Genomic DNA, 20,010 nt, shown 5'->3' on the forward strand with positions numbered 1-20,010 from the left:
TGCGGATATGCTTAGTGGAGTCGATCATTTAATGCCGCAATCTTGCTTTAAGGAAGGAGCGTAACTTTTCATTTTCCACAGGAAAGAAAGTGACCCAATGATGTATCCTTAAAAAAGGAAAAAGGAAAAAGGAAAAGCAAGGGTTAATGAATCAAATAAGAACTCACTGAGGGACTAAACTTCAATTGTGCTTTAAATTAGGAATCAACGGTTTTGGGATGAGTAGTTTCCGGATTAAAATATCTAAAACCTACCTGTTAGAGTCGATTTTCATTTTTGGTCCAAAAATCAAATTGGTCGACCTCAGAATCGGCTTAGATTTTTTTTTGGGCTTCATTTTTTATTCAAATGTATTATTTTGTACTTATAATGTAAAATTTTTCCATAAAATAAACATAAGATCAAATAATATACTTCAATAAGGTAGAAAAGTTTATTATGTGTAAGAGATCTAGGGTTGGTTTTAAACTGGTTCAAGACGGGTTTTACCCAAAAAGCAAGGGCTGTCATAGATCATGAATCAACATAGGTGCAAGAGTGCTTGACATAAAAACCCCCATCACCTGTTCAAAACCAATTCTACTCGAGGGTTGCCGATGGTTCTTGATATAGAACTATGAACCAAACCAGTCAAGGCCGGTTCCCAAGTTTTTTAATTGGTAATTGAACCAGTTCTTGTGTGAATTGGTTTGGTAAGGCTGGTTTGGTTTGAATCTCAAATGGAACTGGGCTGGGTACTCATTGCTCATCCCTAATTTAAATAATAATTTTGCCATTTATTTGAAGTTTATCAGCATCAGTGTGAAAGGAAAAAAAAAAAAAAGATTTAACCATCATAAGACTCTACAATTTCAGTAAAAAAAAATAGAATTTGGATCCCTTGAGCGATTTGATATCTTCACTATGATTCTACATAATAATTTTTTTGAGCTAGAGAGCTTAAATCGGGCAGGAGCTTTGTTCATTTTATGTCATCCACTTCCTGAATAATGTGCGACTCTTTAAGCATTGGATGGCCAAAATAATGTAAAGTTCAAGCAATTTCAATTGTCTCAATTTCCACCTTTTAATTTTCTAAAGCTCAAAGAAAATAAAATTATCTAATTTTCACCAAAAATAAAATTAAAAATAAAAATAAAATATAATATATCATATGAGTGTCATCTTCCCTGCATAGAAAGACTGCACATGAATGTGCTTCACAAGTAGAGAGTAAAGATAAGCTCAATTCAAGAAGCCTAAAAGTCACTTCTCAGAATGGCCACCACCACTCAGCCATTGCTAAACACACAAACCTCTCACAACAGAAGTCTCTGCCTGATTCTCTCCTTGATTGCAATCATCCTCTCATTTGCTGTGATCACAGACCGCTTGATCAAGACCGGTGATTTCGCTGACGACCCTCTTGCGCGTATCTGCAGCAAGGCCCAAGATCAGGCTCGATGCCGGGTCCTGGTTTTGGAAATCGTCCCTTACGACGCAGCCTTGTTCATGAGCAACGACAAGTTGCTTCGAGTGTTCGTGGAAAAGATGGCTATCCGCACAGGACATGCTGTAGAGGCCGTGAAGGACGTTCGCCGCCTGGTGAACGATCTTAGAGAAGAAGCGGCTTTGGCTGATTGCGTGGAGTTGATGGAAATGTCTGTGGATAGATTGGAAGACTCCACAAGAAGTCTTCGAGAACAGAAGGTAATTATTTGAGTAATCGACCATCAGAAGCTCTAACACTTGCTTTTAGATAGTATGAGTCATAAAATTCATAACCCACAAACGTAGAGATATCTAAATGAATACTTTCCTAGAATTGAATCGACTCAATCCGAAACTTTTTCTCTCCTCAGTCATCTGCAGATGTCCATACATGGCTGAGCAGTTCACTCACAAATTACGTCACCTGCTTGGACGGGTTTGAAGGCTCATCATCGGCTAAATCTTTGATCGAGCCTATTCTCAGTGACTTGATCTCGAGGGCAAGAACTTCTCTAGCCATATTTGTTTCTACTTCATCTCCTGAAGGACGAAAACCAGATGTCCTGGAGTCCTTGATCGGCGATTTCCCATCATGGGTCACGGGAAAAGATCGTCGTCTCCTGCAATCTCCAGCAAACGCTGTTAATGCCGACGTGGTGGTGGCGAAGGACGGAAGTGGGAAGTACAAGACAGTGAAACAGGCGATCGCAGCTGCTCCTAGCAAAGCCCAGACCCGGTACGTTATTCATGTGAAGAAAGGCACATACAAGGAGAATGTGGAGGTGGCCAAGACGAAGAAAAACATCATGCTTGTTGGCGATGGCATGAATTTGACTGTGATCACTGGCAGCCTCAACGTCATTGACGGTTCAACGACATTCAAATCCGCAACTGTTGGTAACAACCAATCTCATCTCTTATCTTTGATGGTTATTGACTATGGAACCTTTGAAATAGGGAGTGATGAGCATGATATCTGTAAAATGTTCGGCTGCAGCTGTGAATGGCGATGGGTTCATTGCCCAGGACATATGGTTCCAGAACACTGCTGGGCCGCAGAAACACCAGGCAGTCGCGCTCCGTGTCAGTGCAGACAAGTCGGTCATCAACCGGTGCCGCATCGATGCCTACCAAGATACCCTCTACACTCACACCAACCGCCAGTTCTACCGAGACTCGTACATCACGGGCACGGTGGACTTCATTTTCGGCGATGCGGGCGTCGTGTTCCAGAACTGCAAGCTCGTGGCACGGAAGCCCATGAGAGGCCAGTCCAACATGGTGACGGCCCAGGGCCGGACTGACCCGTATCAGAACACCGGGATCTCCATCCAGCGATGCCACGTGATCGCCAGCTCTGATCTCGCACCAGTGAAGGGCTCGATCAAGTCGTATCTGGGCCGGCCTTGGAAGTTGTACTCTAGGACTGTGGTGATGCAATCAAACATTGGTGATCACATTGATCCCACAGGGTGGTCGGTGTGGAGCGGCGATCATGCCCTCAAGACTCTGTACTACGGGGAGTACATGAACAAGGGACCAGGCGCGGGAACGAGCAAGCGGGTGAAGTGGCCGGGTTATCATGTCATCACCAGCCCGGCAGAGGCAAAGAAGTTCACCGTGGCCGAGCTGATTCAGGGAGGGACTTGGTTGAAGTCCACTGGAGTGTCTTACACTGAAGGGCTGTGAAAAATGAGTTTGGTCCTTTCTTTTGGGGGAGTTTCTGTAAGTTGTGTTGTGAATTCAATAATTTGGAATGTTTGGAGATTTGATCGTACTGTATGGTTCATCTAGCATCATTTTAGCTGGATGAAAACTGCATCATATTCAAGTCAATGCCGTTTGTCTGTCATTATCCATGTAAGCCGCCACATGAAATTTTAATAGTGATCTTAAACAAAACCATGACCGATAGTGTATTTGTCGCATTGACATAAGTTTCATAACACAAAAAAGGTTTAGGGTATTAACATCATAATATGTATTATTTATTGTTCTTTGTGATACAAAAAAAAAGTTGAATATTATGGCTGTAAGCAAAATTAATGAATCTTGTATGCCGTGAATGATTTTATTTCTCATTGTAATTCTGCACCATATTTTCTTGACCTAGAGAATCCAAACCGGGCTGGAGCTTTGCTCATTTTATCTTATTCTCTTCCAGTCACATTATCACAAAAAAAAGTGCCACATTTTAAGAATTAAACGACCAAACGTGGCGATGTTTTTAATATTTTTTTTTAACCGGGAATACTCATTGAAAAAAAATAGTCAGGAATTGTCAATAATATTGATATTGTCTTCTTTATATATAAGGACTGTACATTGATATGGCAGAGGAAAAAGAGCTCAACTCAATAAGCCTAAACTTGCTCCTCAGAAGGCTATTACCACTCAACCATTGCTAAACCCACAAGCTTCTCATAGCAAAAGTCTCTGTCTGATTCTTTCCATAGCAGCATTCATCTTGTCATTTGCCATAATCACAGACCCCTTTGTCAAAGACCAGCAATTTTGCTAATTCCCCTCTTGTTGCATATCTGTGGCAAGGCCCAAGATCAGGCTTGATGCCGAGCCATGGTTCCGGAAATTGTCCCCCATGGCGCAGCCTCGTACAAGAGTGACAAGAAGTTGCTCCAAGCGTATGCGAAAATGATGCCAATCCACAGGAAACTACGCTATATATGCCGCCAAGGATGTGAGCCGCTGGGTTGAATCAGCTTTGGCTGATTGCGTGGAGTTGATGGAAATCTCTGTGGATAGATTGGAAAACTCCTTAATAAGTCTTCAGGAACAGAATGTAGAAGTTTCTAGTTTGTTTATTTTTTCTCTTTAGTTATTTGGGTTTATTCACCATCAGAAGCTATGGTCACCTAATTTAGTTAGTATGACAGTAGTAAGACTCATAACCAACGAACTTAGTGATATATAAATGTATAATTTATTAGATCCGAATCAACTCCAAAGCTTTTTTTCTCCTCGGTCATCTGCAGATCTCCATACATGACTAAGCAGTTCACTCGCAAATTACGTCACCTGCTTGGACAGTTTGGGAGGATCGTCGTCTGCTGAATCTTCGGTCGAGCCTATTCTCAGCGACCGGATATCCAGGGAAAGAACTCTGCTAGCCCTGTTTGTTTCTACTTCATTTCTGAAGGATGAAAATCGGATGCGTTGCAGTCCTTGATTGACGATTTCCCATCATTGCTCATGGAAAAGATCGTCGTCCCCTGCGATCTCCAGCGAACGCCCTTGAGGCTGATGTGGTGGTGGCAGCGAAGGATGGAAGTGGGAAGTACAAGACAAGTGCAAGAGACAACGGCGGATGCCCCTGACTCAACGCCCAAGACATCTGCTGGGCTGCAGAAACACCAAGCGGTCACACTCCGCATCGGCGTGGACAAGACTAGTCATCAACTGGTGCCGCATCGAACCCTACCAAGACAGCCTCTACACTCATTCCAATCGCCAATTCTACCGAGACTGCTGCATCAAGCACACGGTGGACTTCATCTTCAGCAACTCAGCGGTCGTGTTGCAGAATTGCAAGCTCATGGCCCGGAAGCCCAATGTGCAGTCATTCCAACAAGATCACGGGCCAGGGTCAGATGAACCGATACCAGATCACAGGGATCTCAATTCAGAGCAGTGATGTAATCGCGAGCTCCGATCTCAAGCCGGGAACGAGCAACCGGGTGAAGTGGCCGGGTTATCATGTCATCAACAGCGCGGAGTAGGCAAAGAAGCTCACCGTGGCTGAGCTGATCCAGGGAGGGTCCTGGTTTTAGTCCGCTGGGGTGGCTAACACTGAAGGGCTGTGAAAAATGAGTTTTGGTCCTTTCTCTTTGGGGAGTTTTTGTGAGTCTGTAGTGAATCCAATGTCTGAACGTTTAGAGATTTCAATTTATCGTATGGTTCATGAAGTATGTGGATTTGAGCTTACGTTCCAAGCAAATTCAGGTTCACATTCATTAAAATTGATGAAAACACTGCAACAACACGCAATAAATATCTTGTCATGATATCTAATATTATTAGGTCGTGTTTGATGATGATACTCATTGAACATCACATTAATTGTTCAAAAAAGTCATTTTCTCTTTGCTGAGTTGGCGTATGTTATAACACTTCGAATAAAGAGAAAATTCTATAAATGGAGTGAATTTATGGGTATAAAGAATAATTTGCCTTATCAAAATTAGTAATGCTCACATTAATTATTCCATGTAATTTTCCCAATAGCATTTGGGTTTTCTTTGTTCGGTGGAAATTTATTTGTGATTACACTCAGTAAATTTTCCATTACTTTATTATTGACATCATGAGCAAACTTAAGTCCCCGAGTCCATGATAATATTTAGTTGCACCTAATTTAATTTAGAACAATTCAAGCTATCGAGTTATAAGACCATTGAATATGGTAATTGCTACAGGTCATATTTATAATGAGGAATCTATTTTTCCTAATATCATGACGTTTAGATACGTGTCTTAACTTATTAATTCAGTTTACAACGTACCACTTTCTAAATCCATACTGAAATTGATTTACAAAATGACAACGTTGTATTGCACGCCATCAAGAGCAAATGGGTACGAGAGTCTTTACCATACCATAAATGAAAACACAAAAACAGCAGTCCAAATTGAAGTTTGATACAACGTTTGTTTCAGTCTCTGTCCAACCACCTCTGATTTGGAGGTTATTCATGGTTGTCTTGTCTTGTTTCTCTCCTATCCATCTCCTTCCTCTCCTCTCTCTTTTCCCTTTTCTTCCTCCCCTGCTTTTCCAACTCTCATCCCTTTTTCTTTCCTTCCTTTGAAATTAGGAAAGAACCCAGAACCAAGAATCACACCCTTCATCCGTCACCATCGTCACCTTCCTCTCCGCGACGCCAATGCGCAGAGATTCCTGCATTTGCACGCCGAGCCGCTTGATTTGAGAAGAGGGTACGCAAGACTTCGCCATTAGCGAAGAACCCTTGTGACCGAATGGAGGATGGAGCCTTCGCAGGCAGAGTAAAGGAAGGAGAGGGAGAAACGTGAAGATGTTCCATTAGGACCGATTCAATTTCGTTCTTTCTTAAAGGTAAAGAACGCGTGATTCATTGGTGCATTTCCATTCGTTTTTATTGTGCAATTTGAAGCGAACAACGGAGGAAAAAATCATCCCTTTATCGACCAGACTCGTGGGGGGTTCTTAGGGGCTGCTTGTTTTGGAGGGTTGGATTTGCATCTATCATGACAATGACGATCAAAGGAATATACAAGAGCTTCAAGTACATCTCCCAAATCTTTGGTGAGTAATGCCCCCTCTTCTTTCTTTTGTGAAGCAAAGCGTGGTTGTGTTTGAGTTGAGGAAAAATGGATGCATTTGCACTTTGTGTTTTTTGAGGTTGTCACATGTGGGTGGTCAAATGGGTGATTAATGCTTCGTGACTGATTATGTGAAAATGGGGGATATTCGTTCTGTAGTCGTCAAGGACCGCGAAATGGAAATCGGGTACCCGACTGATGTTAAGCATGTTGCTCATATTGGATGGGATGGTCCTACCGGTAATGGACCCAGCTGGGTATGTGATCAAACGCACAAATTTCCTGTATTAGAGCTTTTGGTTTTCTATGGTTTTTTATTCTTCATGAAATTCTAATTTGTGATTGTGATTACTTTGTTTGGGATAATGCAGATGAATGAATTCAGGGCCGCACCCGAGTTCTCAGACTCGCTCCATTCGATTGGTGAGCCTGGAGATTCTAATCCGGTGGCTCATCATCGTCCATGGCCCTCTCAAGGTATGTTGTCTTCATAGATTTCCCTTCTGTTAATTTGCAGTTCTCTGCATTCGCTAGTTGGAAAGAAACACGGTTTGTGCTATCTCTGTGCCTCCAATGTCGCCAGGACAGTTTACTCTTTGCAAATGATAAACTCTTACATCCATAAGACCACCAAGAAGCAACAGGCTGCAAATTTTTTATTTCTCAGTTCTTTTCCTTCCTATATGTTAGAGAAAAATGTGAGTTGAAAGTAGTAATGGGGATTGCATTAATTTACATCCGACGTACTATAAAAGATTGAAGGTCTTACTTGCAACCTTAGCTTCATCCTTAATGTCACACTTATCCAACTCCATATAGATATTGGTTTTCCCCCTTTCTATGTCAGTGCACTATTTTCTCTCTTTTCAAGTAGTGTAAGATTGTCCTCTGAAAGCTTGTCACGGTGCAATAATAGATTTGTGGCATGACAGTTTCTAATGGTTGCTTGTAACCTGTTCACTCACTTGGTGATTCCTCGCGATCTGAGAGGCTTAGGGAATAATTCTCGCACATCATCTTTCTTGAGCATACTTTGTCCCACACTAATTGTTTAAAAACCTTCCTTTATCCTCTCTATATCAGTGGAGATGTTGCATTGTTTGTAGTCATTTCAGTAATATCCTCCTGAAATAAATATGTGTATCTTCTCCAGATCATGTCAATATGAGGTTTTGCAGCAATTAATTCTCTGATATGTTTCTTATCTTATATGAGCTGGTTATAGTTTTACATTTTTCACTCTGGTTCTTGTCAACTTGGTCATATTTCAATGAGCCCTAAATATTGTTTTCCTCCTCTAATTTGTCATTTATCACTTCGGATGATTTCTAGTAGATTCTGAACAATCTGGGTCGGGCCAACCTGCACTTGGTATATTTGAAGACTCTCCACAGACAGAACTCCCAAAAGGATCGAAGAAACAAAAACGGAAAAAGGCTAGGTCATCATCATCTCCAAAGTCATCAAAGCCCTCTAGAGCGCTGAAATCAAAGGCCAAGCCCTCCGATGTGGAGGACACTCCTAATTGATAAGTGTAATTTTCATGTCAGAGGCCTTCTGAATAAGAAGCGATGAAGCTGTTAATGTCCATGACCACAAGGAAGATCACAAACCACTTCCTCGGAGGTTGACAGAGGACAAGAAGTGACACTCAGAGAGCTACACCAGGTGCTGTAAATCGAAAGCTGTCTAGATGTTTATCAGTCAATGTCTGTAATGAAGATTCGTATCACCTCTTTTGGAGGATACCAGCGTGTGAGAAGGAACAGTTGGAAAGCTATCAAACATAGCGTTAGTATAGCTAGGGATTTTTCGTGTATGGAAAGTATTGATCAATCTTCAATTGCATTAGTAATTTGGTTAGGTTTCTTCTTAGAGTGAAAGATTATGAAGTTACATGATGATTGTAAAGCCAATATTGTGTGTCTGGTTTTTGGACATGGCCAATTGTATCGTCTTCTCTGACTCCTGACTTTAACTTGTTCAATTTGAGAGGTAATGTTATTGAATTGCCTAGAGGCTCTAACAAATTGAGCTTCTGGCACATCGCCTAAAATTTGTCACCGCTGTGGTTAAAAATCCTCGCGAATAGCTGAAGGTATCTGCTTGGCGCACAGATGCATAGCAATTGTAGGTGAGATCAACTCTAATTTAAACTTGATCCTACACAGAACTTACTACAGTATCAGTGCAGAGAGATAAGTATTGTTACACTCTTCCATGCCGGTTTCTGAATGTTAGGTGCCCAGAATCTCAGAATCAATCAAACTTCTTCCCATGTTTTCACTTTCTTCAACTGGAGCTTTTATGATTTCATAGACAAGAGAAACTTAGAGTAGTCTAGAGCCAAGCAACCTGAAACAAATTATGCTCCTAGTTCAAATAAGAACCATGATATTCCTTACATGGTAGCAACATAAAACCGGTGAGATTAAAGTAATCAATATAGGTTATCATGAATTAATTCGGTTCGAGGAACCTAAACCTGCATGAGTTTCCAAGTTCAATTTCCCTGTTCATATTCTGTGCTGTAGATGTTTAGCTATGTTTCATCTTGACTATTTCATAATGTGGAATCTAAAAATGCCAAGTTACACAATATATTTGTGATACTTTCAACCTTTTTCAGTCTACCCACCGCCGTTTGCTACTTTTAAGTGAGATATAAGAATAACCGTTTTATCTGTTAACTGTCCATAGCCATCGGTGACTTTGAGAGGATGAGAATGGAGAGCTGAATTTGTCCCTTGCTAATTTTGCACACTTGTGCTTCTCTCCCTCCATTTCCACTTTTCCTCCTTCACCCCACTTTTCACTCTCTCTCTCTCTCCCCCTCCCCAATAACCAAAAGATCAAGATTCAATCACTCTGAACAAAAGAATAACAAAAGAGGGAGGAGGAAATGAGCACACATCAATGAAATCTTCAGGTTCATTTCAGATGAGATTTTCCTGGAGAGATTTCCCTTGAAAATACCACTACAATCCTAGGACATCATGAGCGAAGCCAGAAGAGCATTGAGCTTGTTCATCATTCTCTTTGTTTGTTTTGCAATCCAGAACAACGTCAATGCTCAGGACTACGATGATGATCCGCCTGCAGCTCCTCCTCCAGCGGAAGAGAACTGCAACGGCATCTTCATCTCCTACAATTTCATCTCGAGGGTCAAGGAATTCCCGCACGTGAAGAATGCGTCGGCGCAGTCCTGGGCCTTCAACTCAACTGCGACGGTCTTGAACACGGGCACGCATGAGCTCCAGGCCTGGAAGATATTTATTGGATTCCAGCACCAGGAGATTCTAGTCTCAGCGGGTGGGGCAGTCCTGGTCGGCAGCCAGGATTTCCCAGCCTCGGTCGGGAATGGGACGTCCTTCTCAGGGTATCCTCAGACAGATCTGAAGACATCGATCCAAACTGCAGGGGATTTGGCCCAAATCCAGGCGATAGTTCAGATCGCGGGCACACAATTTGGTGTGAAACCGCCAGGCATCCCGATGCCAAAGACGATACGGCTCGAGAATGATGGATACAAATGTCCTGCACCTGTACATAAGAGTAAGTGGCACATGTGATACGGAAAATTTCTCGATCGTGGCTCATATTTCTTCTGTAACCTGCTGTGACATCACTGATCGGCTTAAACTCTGGCATCGATCGATTATCTGTTGCACAAGATTGCTTGATCTTCCCTTCTGCGATTGCTCACATCTTAGGAAATGTGATTTGGCAGAGACTTCAATGTACGCGTGCTGCATTCGGGATCCGAAGTACAAGGTCAAGCAACTGAAAACGAAGCTGTTGCCCCGTCGGAAGGGCGACCTCTCGTTTAGCTACGACGTGATCCAAGCCTACGAAGGCAACTATCTTGCTCAGGTGACGATCGAGAACGACAGCCCTTTGGGCCGCCTCGACCATTGGAACTTGACTTGGGAGTGGATGAGAGGGGAGTTCATATACACAATGAGAGGAGCATACACTCACCAGATAGACTATGCGGACTGCATCTACGGCATCGCAGCGCAGCACTACACTAGCCTTGATTTCTCGCAAGTGATGAACTGCCAGAAGAAGCCGATCATCACGGATTTGCCCCGCGAGAGGGCGAACGATACGAAGGTTGGAAAACTGCCCTACTGCTGTAGGAACGGAAGCATCTTGCCGTTGATCATGGACCCGAGCCAGGCGAAGTCTGTATTCCAATTGCAAGTGTACAAGCTCCCGCCCGACATGAACATGACTGCGCTCCATCCTCCTGAGAAATGGAAAATCGTCGGCACCCTCAACCCCGACTACCGGTGCGGCGCACCGATCCGAGTGGACCCCACGGAGTTCCCGGACCCCAGCGGCCTGCAGGCCACAACTTCAGCCATCGCAAGTTGGCAAGTGGTCTGCAACATCTCGAGGCCGACGAAAACGACCTCTCATTGCTGCGTTTCCTTCTCGGCGTACTACAACGAGTCGGTCATCCCTTGCAACACCTGTGCTTGCGGCTGCAAAGGCTCGGATTCGTGCAACCAGAAGGCCCCAGCAATGTTCCTCCCCCCGGAAGCCCTCCTGGTCCCCTTCAGAACCGGACGGCCAAGGCCGTGGCGTGGGCAAAGATGAAGCACTTCCACGTCCCCAGCCCTTTGCCCTGCAGCGACAATTGCGGGGTGACCATAAACTGGCACGTCTACACCGATCACAAGAAAGGGTGGACCGTCCGGGTCACCCTGTTCAACTGGGAAGAGATCAATTTCGAGAACTGGTTCACCGCAATCCAAATGAAGAAAGCGGCCCGCGGTTTCCAGAAGGCGTACTCGTTCAACGGCACATTCTTTCCTGACCTGAACCACACCATCTTCCTCCAGGGGCTGCCAGGATTGGCATTCTTGATGGGAGAGACAAACGGGACAGACCCAAGGATTGATCCTAGGGTCCCTGGGAAGCAACAATCCGTGATCTCGTTCGCGAAGAAGCTCACGCCGGGCATCCAAGTAGCGAAAGGCGACGGCTTTCCTTCGCGGCTCTTCTTCAATGGAGAGGAATGCTCGCTTCCTGCTTATTTTCCCACAGCAAATGGGAATCTATGTCGAGTTAGTTTAGCGCAGGTAATTTTGATTGTAGCTGGGATACTTGTTCTCATGAATCCTCACCATTGACAATGGAAATTGTTCTTTTGCCATGTTTAGGAGGCAATTTTTCAATTGAATCATGAAGGATAGACTTAATTCTTAGCACGGATTTTTAGCTGAAACCTGGTCTCATATCATGATCGGTTACAAGCTTATTCCGCTACTGCACCCAGACAAGTCATTAGTGGTCTTTTTCCCTCGTACCTCGTGATGTCGCATCGGATTTTCATTCGTGTCGGAAATTGCCCCCCGAGACACGGGTAATATTTTTCTGTGGGCCGAGGATAAACCATGTGACATGTCATGGGCAAAGGAAAATGGGCCTGGATTCTCAAGTAATCAAATGAACAGAAACGCTCTTTTCATTGGGCATCTAGACTTTAGTTACTTTATGTCTGCTGGTCATATGGCATCAGAACAATCCGACGGACAAGAGCATAGGTCAGGCCAAAAAACTATGAGATTTCTCCATTGATTTCACCTACACCAGCAGAGAAACCAACAACAACAATCCAACAAAAGGCACTTCACATTGTCTTCTGCTCATGTACAATCTTACCTTGTTATAATCTCCATGTTTACCCATTTCTGCCCTTGAAAAAATCTACAAAGTCTGAACTCACTAATCCAAGGCCAAAAACTTCTGCTGCTGACACATTCTTCTCTCTAATCCTACATACCCATCAGGGTAAAATAGCATGGTAACCCGAAAATGCCTCAAAATCAGCTGCGCGATTTCGGTCATTCTCTTGCTCGTAATCGTAGGAGTTGTGCTGACCCTGTACTTCACAATCCTGAAGCCTAAACAGCCCATAGTGATCCCTCAACCGGTCACCTTACTACACTTGCATTTCGCTCTTTCTCCGTTGGAGCTCAATCTCACATTGGGACTGACGATCACAGTCGATAACCGTAACTACGGTAGCTTCACATACCCAGACTCGATGGTGTACATCAACTACCAGACCATCGAGGTAGCAAAAGCGTTATTGGCAGCGGACACGATCCCGGCTCGAGCGAAGCACAACATCAGCACCTCCGTGGATGTCTTCGGGGACAGGTTGGTGACGAACATGGATTTTATACACGATTTTTTGGGAGGAGTCGTGAATTTCACATCATCGACCGCTTTGCATGGGGAAGCGAAGGTCCTCCATTTCATTAAAAAGAAGGCAACTTCCTACACTACCTGTGACATTTCTATTTCATTCAAACAAAGGACAACAGATTCTGTTTGTAAAAGCAAACTCAAGTTATAAGTTGCGGGAATTCTTCTTGCAATACTTAGCTAACTCTATTAATAAATTTCTGAGTTCATGTACTATTGTTTTGGGCTGCTGCATTAAAGAGGAAGTGGTTGAATGGCTTTTATTTCATGTGGTAAAGGTGACGAAGGAACGATATAAAGATGCAGAAATAATTAAAAGCATTTTGCTTAATCTTTCAACCTCCATACTGGCCCATCTGGACTCTCTTCATTTATTTTCTTTTGAGAAGTGAAAGGCTTGCTTAATTGAAGATGTCCGCAGAGAGAAACTTTTTATGTGATATAAATGAAATGAAGAGAACATTTATGAAAGTGCATTTTCATTAAAAGGTGATCTGAGAATGGATGAAAGGGATTGAACAATGTAATGACATTGGAGCACGATGGTCAGTGAAACTGGAAATCGGCGAATTATGATCTTGTACGTTGGCGATGTATTAGAAACCCCAGTCTATTCTGATTTAGAAATTCACCTAAACCCAGTTTACGTATGTTAATGGGACTCCTGAGAATCCAATGTTCACTGGACATCTCCTTTTGCCCTTTCGCTGGAACACATCACATCATTCAATGAAGCATCGAGGGGCCGGTGGGGGCTGTTGCTCTCTGCGGGGCCACTCGCTATAGGTGATCATGGGTTTGGCAGCATGCTGGCCCGGCTTAAGCTCGATCAAGCAAGCATTTCCCTTCTTGAGCCTGACCTGCTCACTCAGAATCTAACTAGGCTCGTCTAGGCCTAATCAATTTTATATAAAAACGCTTGACAATTTTTTGTCATCATAAGCAGGCTTGGGCAAGGATTGTTAGGCCTTGGTGGTTTCGGCACGACGTTTATTAATAAATAGGACCCACTAGCACGAGCATCCTTTGTAAAATGGAAAATTCCAAATAAGGACCTGAAGTTGATTAATTTTCTCAAATAATGACTCGAAATGAACTTTGTGTCAAATAAAAACCTAAAATGGACCCATTGTCTCAAATAAGGATCCGAAGTGGTTGAATCAATTTCAAATAAGGATTTGAGCTTGCTGGTCAGCCAAACATTCGCTGGCTATCAAGCATGTGACATTTATGATATTGGAGTTTGGGCAATTTTGTCGAAAAAAAATCTAGGGAAAATTAACAAATCCTAAAACAAAAACAAAAAAACCCTAGGTTTTCAATGGTCTCCCCATTCCTTGTACCCATCCTTTGCAAATTCAAAGACCAAAGTTCTCCCTATTCCTTGTACCCATCCTTCGCAAAGTCGAAGATTCAAATTCTCCGCCGGTTGAGACATGAATTCAAAAACAAGAAGAAAACCATATACTTCTTTTTTGTTTACGGAGACCCAAATTCTCCACCGGTCGAGCAACGCGATGAGCGATGAGAATCGAGTCACGATAATGACCGGGCAGTGATTTGGTTGAGGAGTAGTGGGGAGAAGAAAGAAGAAAGTGTAAACATCTAAATGAATAACCTAAACTTAATTAATTTAAAATTTTCCCTTTTTTTCCAATGACAAATTTCTGACAAAATTGCCCCTATTTTAATCGCTAGAAAATGTCTGTCGGCAAGCTAAGGTCTTTAATAGAGATTAACTTGATCACTTTGGGTCTTTATTTGACACAAAATTCATTTCGGGTTCTTATTTAAAACAATGAGTCAACTTCGAGTCCTTATTTGAAATAAAGTTCACTTTGGGTCCTCATTTGAGAAAATAGATTTTCCAGGTCCTTATTTGGAATTTTCCCTTCGTAAAATGACGGAGTGATGGTCAAACTTCAACCACAATCCTTTTTTGAGGAGACCGTGAACATCTTCAAGCAATTTGATTTTTCACTTTATTTATTTTCTTTTTTTTTAAAATTTATATGTTATTGCAAACACAAACTGAGAGATAAAATCATAAGAGAGTCCACATAATCAATTTTCTTGAATATGAAGAAAGAAAAATAAATTAGATACTGAAGTATAAGTAATTGCAAGTAGAAAATATTATTACTTTCTAAAAGAAATCATTAAGATTATTATATATATTTATTAAATTTAAAAGATGAAAAAACACTCAAAACGTTACTTTTGCAACTAATAACAAAATCATTGTATAAAAATTGGCTTCTCAGTCCTTTTGTTTAAATCAAATTGCTCTAGTAGAACTATTCGGTGACCTAAAATTAAAATCAATGATAGCAATTATGCATAAAACAAATGAGGTAAAGAAAAGATCAAAATAAGAATAATGAATCATTAGAGAAAAAAATTTACCAATTTATCCGAATCTCATAGATCAAGATGTGTTGGGAACAATATGCATGCAATTTTTTTCTTTGGCTGGAAAATAATATCCTCTATTTTAAAAGTTGCAACTGACTTCTTCATATTTATTTTTGAATATTACCACTTTGGTTTGTTTCTTATTGTGTGAATATTATCATTTTGATTTGTTTCTTTATATATCAACCGGTTTCAATATGTTTCTTATGATTTAATCTCTTAATTTGAGCTTGCAATAAAATGTTATACAAATCTCAAAAAAAAAAAGAAGAAGGGAAAAGTAGTCAAAATTTGAAACTAGTTGAGGATGGTTATTGGTTTCCTTAAAAAAAGTTTTGTAGCCCATGTTTGATCGTCACTCTGTCATTTTACAGAGGACGGTCATCTAAGCATTTTCGTAATAATTACTATAATCTATAAACCTTCATATGCAATTTTGATCTGGTCACCGTTGAGTTAGATTTTGTATCTCCCACTAGCATTATCTATGGAGAAATTTGTTAGGGTCACTTGTTAGGAATTCAAGCAAATCGCATTTGGCACGTTGATGCAACAAGTGCAAAGCAAAGATTAAGAAATATGAAGGAATGCCAAGTTATGAAAGTGTACGGATCAGAGTGACACACAAACCAAACCTCAAGGGGCAAATTGGTAAAGGGGACAGGTTTTAGGACAATAATGAAGTTTTTCCATGAAGATCATGTGACGTGCCTGCGTAGTATTGCCAACATGAGAGTAAATCATAAGATACACATCTAATCCATCGAAAATGCTTGGAGGAAAGGGGAAAGAAAGATAAAGATGATGTTTTAAGCCGTTGTTCTACCTTTCTTTTCCTTTTTTTTTTTTTTTTACTTTTTTGTTTCAATGGTAATCATGGAAACATGAATCATAAGAAACCCTGAAGCATAGATGAGAAGAAGATGAGAGCGTCATTGACATATGAGAGCCTAAAAGAGATTCGCCCAAGTTCGTAGAGAGTAAAGGTCGTCCTCATCTGATGAGCCAATAGGAGTGGTGGGTAGTACTGATGGCAGACATCCGATGTAAGCTTTAAAAGGGTCGGAGACCTGATGACCGACCAAGCCAGACCAGATGGAGTTAAAGCACTAAAAGAAAAGGGACCAAAGAAAAGACAGAATCCTCACACGCACGCACCTTAGCTGAAAGCCTCGATCGATTCCATTTCTCTGATTACCTACAGAAAACGGGTTTGTCCACTTCCATTGAAGAATCAGGTTAAGAATGCTCTAACAAGAGACTAGTCTTTTGAAGTTGTCGTGCCGTTGCTCCTTCCCTTTTGAGCATTAATGAACTTGGGTTATATGTAAATCTAATTATACACGGGTTGTAAATGGATTTATCTTTAAATTCATTTATAATTAATTTAACTAATAAAAGTTATTAGTTGAGTCAATCTATTATTGAGATATCATGTTCTTTAGTAGTTTTGATAGTTTTTATTTTCATTATAAGAATTCAACTTTTTCTAATAATTTTTCTAACATTTTATTTTGTCTTTTACTTCTTCTTTTTTCCCTGCAAATTCCAACAATCAACCCTCGCCGACATAGGCAAGGGCTGTGAAGCCCTCACCCAATTGCCAATTGCATTGGTGAGGCCGATGCCTTGCTAGCTTCTAGCAAGCTCGCCATATCTAGTGAGGTTGAGTTCATCCATCTTAGTGAGACTCTAGCCTCGTTCATCCATCTTGGCAAGACTCTGGCCTCCTGGATCTGGTGAGCCTTGAGCTTGCGATCAGGGGAGGCAAAGGCATGAGCCTGGCCCAAGATTGGCGATGCTTGAGTTGCCTATTTTGGCCACGGTAGTCGTGGCTGGTGACCAAAAGAAGAAGATAGACAAAAAAAAAAAAAATTCTAATTTTTAAAAGATAAAAATACAAATACTTAAAATGAGTGCATGGAAAATCAAATTAGATTTTCTATGCTAAGACTCCATTCGTTTCACGGAAAATAACTTTCAAGAACATTTTTCAAATTTTCCAATGTTTGTTTTATGGAAAATGAACAAATTAAAGAAAACATTTTTGCTATTGAAAAAACACCTATGAAAAAAAAAAAAAAAAAAAAAAAGGTTTTCCACTTTTTAGAAAGTGAAAAACATTTTTTATAACTTTTTCCACCTCACTTTCTTTCACCAAACACATTTTTCCTTTATTTTTATGTTTTATGTTTTTTTTTTATTTATTTTTTTCTTTTCCTTTTCTTTTTCTTCTTCCTTAGCTAGTCGCCAGTCTATAGCAAGGCTTTGTCTCACATAATTTGGTGAAGCCAAGCTCACCTGAGCTCAGACCTTGCCAAATCTGACGAGCTAGGCAGGGATTAAGCCTTGCCTGAGGTTGCTAAAGCCTCGCCAACTTCTGGTGACCTCGAGCGGGGCTCAAGGCTCGATTTGACAAGGCTTGACCTCATTGGAATTTGGCGAGCTCGAGCCTTATTAGCCTAGGGTGAGAATAGAGCTCACTAATGGCTAGTCATCAGCCATTACCAGCCTTTTCTTTTCTTTTCTTTTTCTTTTTTTCTTTTCTTCTATTTCCCTGGCCTTGGTTGGTTGCCAGTCATCATAGTAGCTAGCTATCGGCCAAGGCCAAGGAAGAAGAAGAAAATAAAAAAAAAGAAAAAGCCAAGGACAAAGAAGATAAAAAGAAAAAGAAAACAAGGAAAAAAAAAAAATTGAAAAATCGATTTTAAAAAAGTGAAATAATAATAAATTATTGAAAATAAGTGCATGGAGGAAAAAATTTCATTATCGAATGGCAGAAAATATTTTCTAGTTTATTTTTAAATTTCAGTTGATCATTGGAAAATATGGTTATTTTCTTGGAAAATAGCTTCCTAGAAAATAATTTTTGAAAATGCCACATTTTCTATGAAACAAATGGAGCCTAAGTGAAAAATATTTCTAATTCATTTTTAGGTTTCAACTTAACATTGGAAAATATTATCATCTTCAAAAATACCATGTTTTTCATGAGATAAATGAGGCCTCAATTTAAAAAAAAAAATGTAAAAAATTATCCATTAAATTTGTAATTGTATGGAAGTGTTTTGGCAATATATTTTTTTTTTTGAAAATCATAAGAAATAATTTTTTTTTTCTAGATTTGATTAAATATATAAGTATTTTACAATATAGGTAGGGGTCATGTATGGATTAATAAATTTGTATTGCTATTAAATGACTTATAAATGGGCTAATTGGTCAATTTGAGCTAGACTATTTATGACCCAACCCAATCTACCTATTTGACAAGTCTAGTTATCCACAATAGTTTACGTGGTTGGCCAGTATTTTCACTCACACCAGAAGGATATAGATGAAAACTGTCACCGTAATCAACTAGGAGATTATGAATACAATAGTCCATTGTCTCTAACCAGACTTCTCTCACGGATAAAATCACTATGTCCTGAATCTACATATTGTTCCCTAAATTCTAGCCCCAAAACCATTTCTCACACAAAGATCACAAAGAAAACTGCAGAGAGGAAACTCTTGGAAGATCACTGGGGTTTGCTCTCTAAAGCAATCTCATGATATTTATTCTTCATGTTGCTTCTCTCTAAACATTAAGCCTCTCTCTCTCTCTGCTGTCTCACCTGTCTCAAAAGCAAAAAGAAGGTCCAAAAGAAAAACAACTTGAATGTCTAGAGAAAATCATTAAAGCCCTAATGTAGAGCATCTTGGATGCCTCGATACATCATACTCCACGCCTGTTTAAGTGACGAACTTCCTAGGACTTTATCAGGGTCTATTTTCTTGAGCCAGAGGCTAGGAATCCATTCTAAGGTTTTCTGTTCATCCAGCACAACATGGGCACCTAGTCCCCTGCTTCCAACCATTAGAAATCATGCCAGATATGCACATTCTATGGGGTCTTATTGCCTTTGTAAATCGTTCAGCTCGATTGGACTCGAGTACCTAAATTAGCCATGGATCATTGCACAACATCCATAAGGGAATTTGATGTCACTTAACCTAGAAATGATCAAGAACATTATACTTGATGAATCAACGGTTCCCTACTACCCATTTTTGCTTAATCGAAGCTTTCAATCTCGAAGTATCTCGATTCATTGGATTTTACTTGAGCCGATCTCATTACTAAGTAAGCGAACCAACACTTCAATAATCATTACCTGAGATATTATGCGAAAGATTCAAGATTTCACATGCATTTCGTCAAATAATTAAAGTTGACGCAATTATCCTGTCAAACCAATTCAAAAGAGCCCTTCTGTAAAGCTTATGCATCTCTTCCACTCTATCTGCAGACCATCGTCCACGACTAAATTAATTAAAAATAATTTCCTTTCTTAGTCTATTAAGCATCTGTTAGTTGAAGGGAGAAAGGATGATTATGGGATGAGGAAAGATGATAAAGAAATTAAAACCAAATCGGTTAGAGGCTGATGATGTTGGCCAGCATCTCTATATATTTACTTGTTCTTACTTTTCAGAACTTTTGTGTGGAATATATAGAGATAAAAAAATTGGACAGGACATAAAGAAGAATTTTGGGAAGTCACTATAATATAACACAACAACGAAATCTTAGTGGAATCT

At 40.6% G+C, this 20,010-nt stretch overlaps 3 protein-coding genes and 2 long non-coding RNA genes across 7 annotated transcripts; 4 read left to right on the plus strand and 1 right to left on the minus strand.

Moving 5' to 3' along the window:
- The first annotated feature begins 1,172 nt into the window (after positions 1-1,172).
- On the plus strand, positions 1,173-3,286 carry LOC104445742 (pectinesterase-like). Its single transcript, XM_010059672.3, has 3 exons — positions 1,173-1,689; positions 1,842-2,367; positions 2,468-3,286. The coding sequence occupies exons 1-3, from the start codon at positions 1,258-1,260 to the stop codon at positions 3,157-3,159; spliced, it is 1,650 nt and encodes a 549-aa protein (XP_010057974.2). The 5' UTR covers positions 1,173-1,257; the 3' UTR covers positions 3,160-3,286.
- A 441-nt stretch (positions 3,287-3,727) lies between these two features.
- LOC120293320 lies at positions 3,728-5,447 on the plus strand. Its single transcript, XR_005551074.1, has 2 exons — positions 3,728-4,270; positions 4,464-5,447. It is a non-coding gene; the product is annotated as an uncharacterized LOC120293320 (long non-coding RNA).
- A 678-nt stretch (positions 5,448-6,125) lies between these two features.
- On the plus strand, positions 6,126-8,795 carry LOC104445740 (CRIB domain-containing protein RIC10). Of its 3 annotated transcripts, none has more exons than XM_039312174.1 (5): positions 6,126-6,559; positions 6,675-6,769; positions 6,946-7,043; positions 7,158-7,263; positions 8,119-8,795. In XM_039312174.1, the coding sequence occupies exons 2-5, from the start codon at positions 6,712-6,714 to the stop codon at positions 8,313-8,315; spliced, it is 459 nt and encodes a 152-aa protein (XP_039168108.1). In that variant the 5' UTR covers positions 6,126-6,559; positions 6,675-6,711; the 3' UTR covers positions 8,316-8,795. The 3 variants fall into 3 exon arrangements, with proteins under 3 accessions (XP_039168108.1, XP_039168107.1, XP_010057970.2); XM_039312173.1 differs by having other exon boundaries at positions 6,127-6,559; positions 6,656-6,769; XM_010059668.3 differs by having other exon boundaries at positions 6,133-6,559; positions 6,656-6,769; positions 8,122-8,795.
- Positions 8,796-9,513: 718 nt separating this feature from the next.
- On the minus strand, positions 9,514-10,905 carry LOC120293360. The gene is made up of 2 exons (XR_005551119.1): positions 10,768-10,905; positions 9,514-10,634 (listed from the first exon to the last, which is right to left on the minus strand). It is a non-coding gene; the product is annotated as an uncharacterized LOC120293360 (long non-coding RNA).
- Positions 9,771-11,982, plus strand: LOC104447614 (COBRA-like protein 10). The gene is given in 3 exon segments (XM_010061334.2): positions 9,771-10,341; positions 10,517-11,350; positions 11,353-11,982. Coding segments are annotated over 3 exon segments (1,968 nt in total). The 5' UTR covers positions 9,771-9,782; the 3' UTR covers positions 11,928-11,982.
- Positions 11,983-20,010: the final 8,028 nt, after the last annotated feature.

The sequence above is a fragment of the Eucalyptus grandis genome, chromosome 5, assembly GCF_016545825.1.
Source record: "Eucalyptus grandis isolate ANBG69807.140 chromosome 5, ASM1654582v1, whole genome shotgun sequence".
NCBI classification, from domain to species: Eukaryota; Viridiplantae; Streptophyta; class Magnoliopsida; order Myrtales; family Myrtaceae; genus Eucalyptus; species Eucalyptus grandis.

Excerpts from the sequence above, each read along its gene's own strand:
- LOC104445742 (XM_010059672.3), top strand. The coding sequence starts at position 1,258 with ATGGCCACCACCACTCAGCCATTGCTAAACACACAAACCTCTCACAAC. Across the intron at positions 1,690-1,841 it reads GAAGTCTTCGAGAACAGAAG|TCATCTGCAGATGTCCATAC; the intron begins GTAATTATTTGA and ends TTCTCTCCTCAG. Across the intron at positions 2,368-2,467 it reads ATTCAAATCCGCAACTGTTG|CTGTGAATGGCGATGGGTTC; the intron begins GTAACAACCAAT and ends GTTCGGCTGCAG.
- LOC104445740 (XM_039312174.1), top strand. The coding sequence starts at position 6,712 with ATGACAATGACGATCAAAGGAATATACAAGAGCTTCAAGTACATCTCC. Across the intron at positions 6,770-6,945 it reads GTACATCTCCCAAATCTTTG|TCGTCAAGGACCGCGAAATG; the intron begins GTGAGTAATGCC and ends TTCGTTCTGTAG. Across the intron at positions 7,044-7,157 it reads CCGGTAATGGACCCAGCTGG|ATGAATGAATTCAGGGCCGC; the intron begins GTATGTGATCAA and ends GGGATAATGCAG.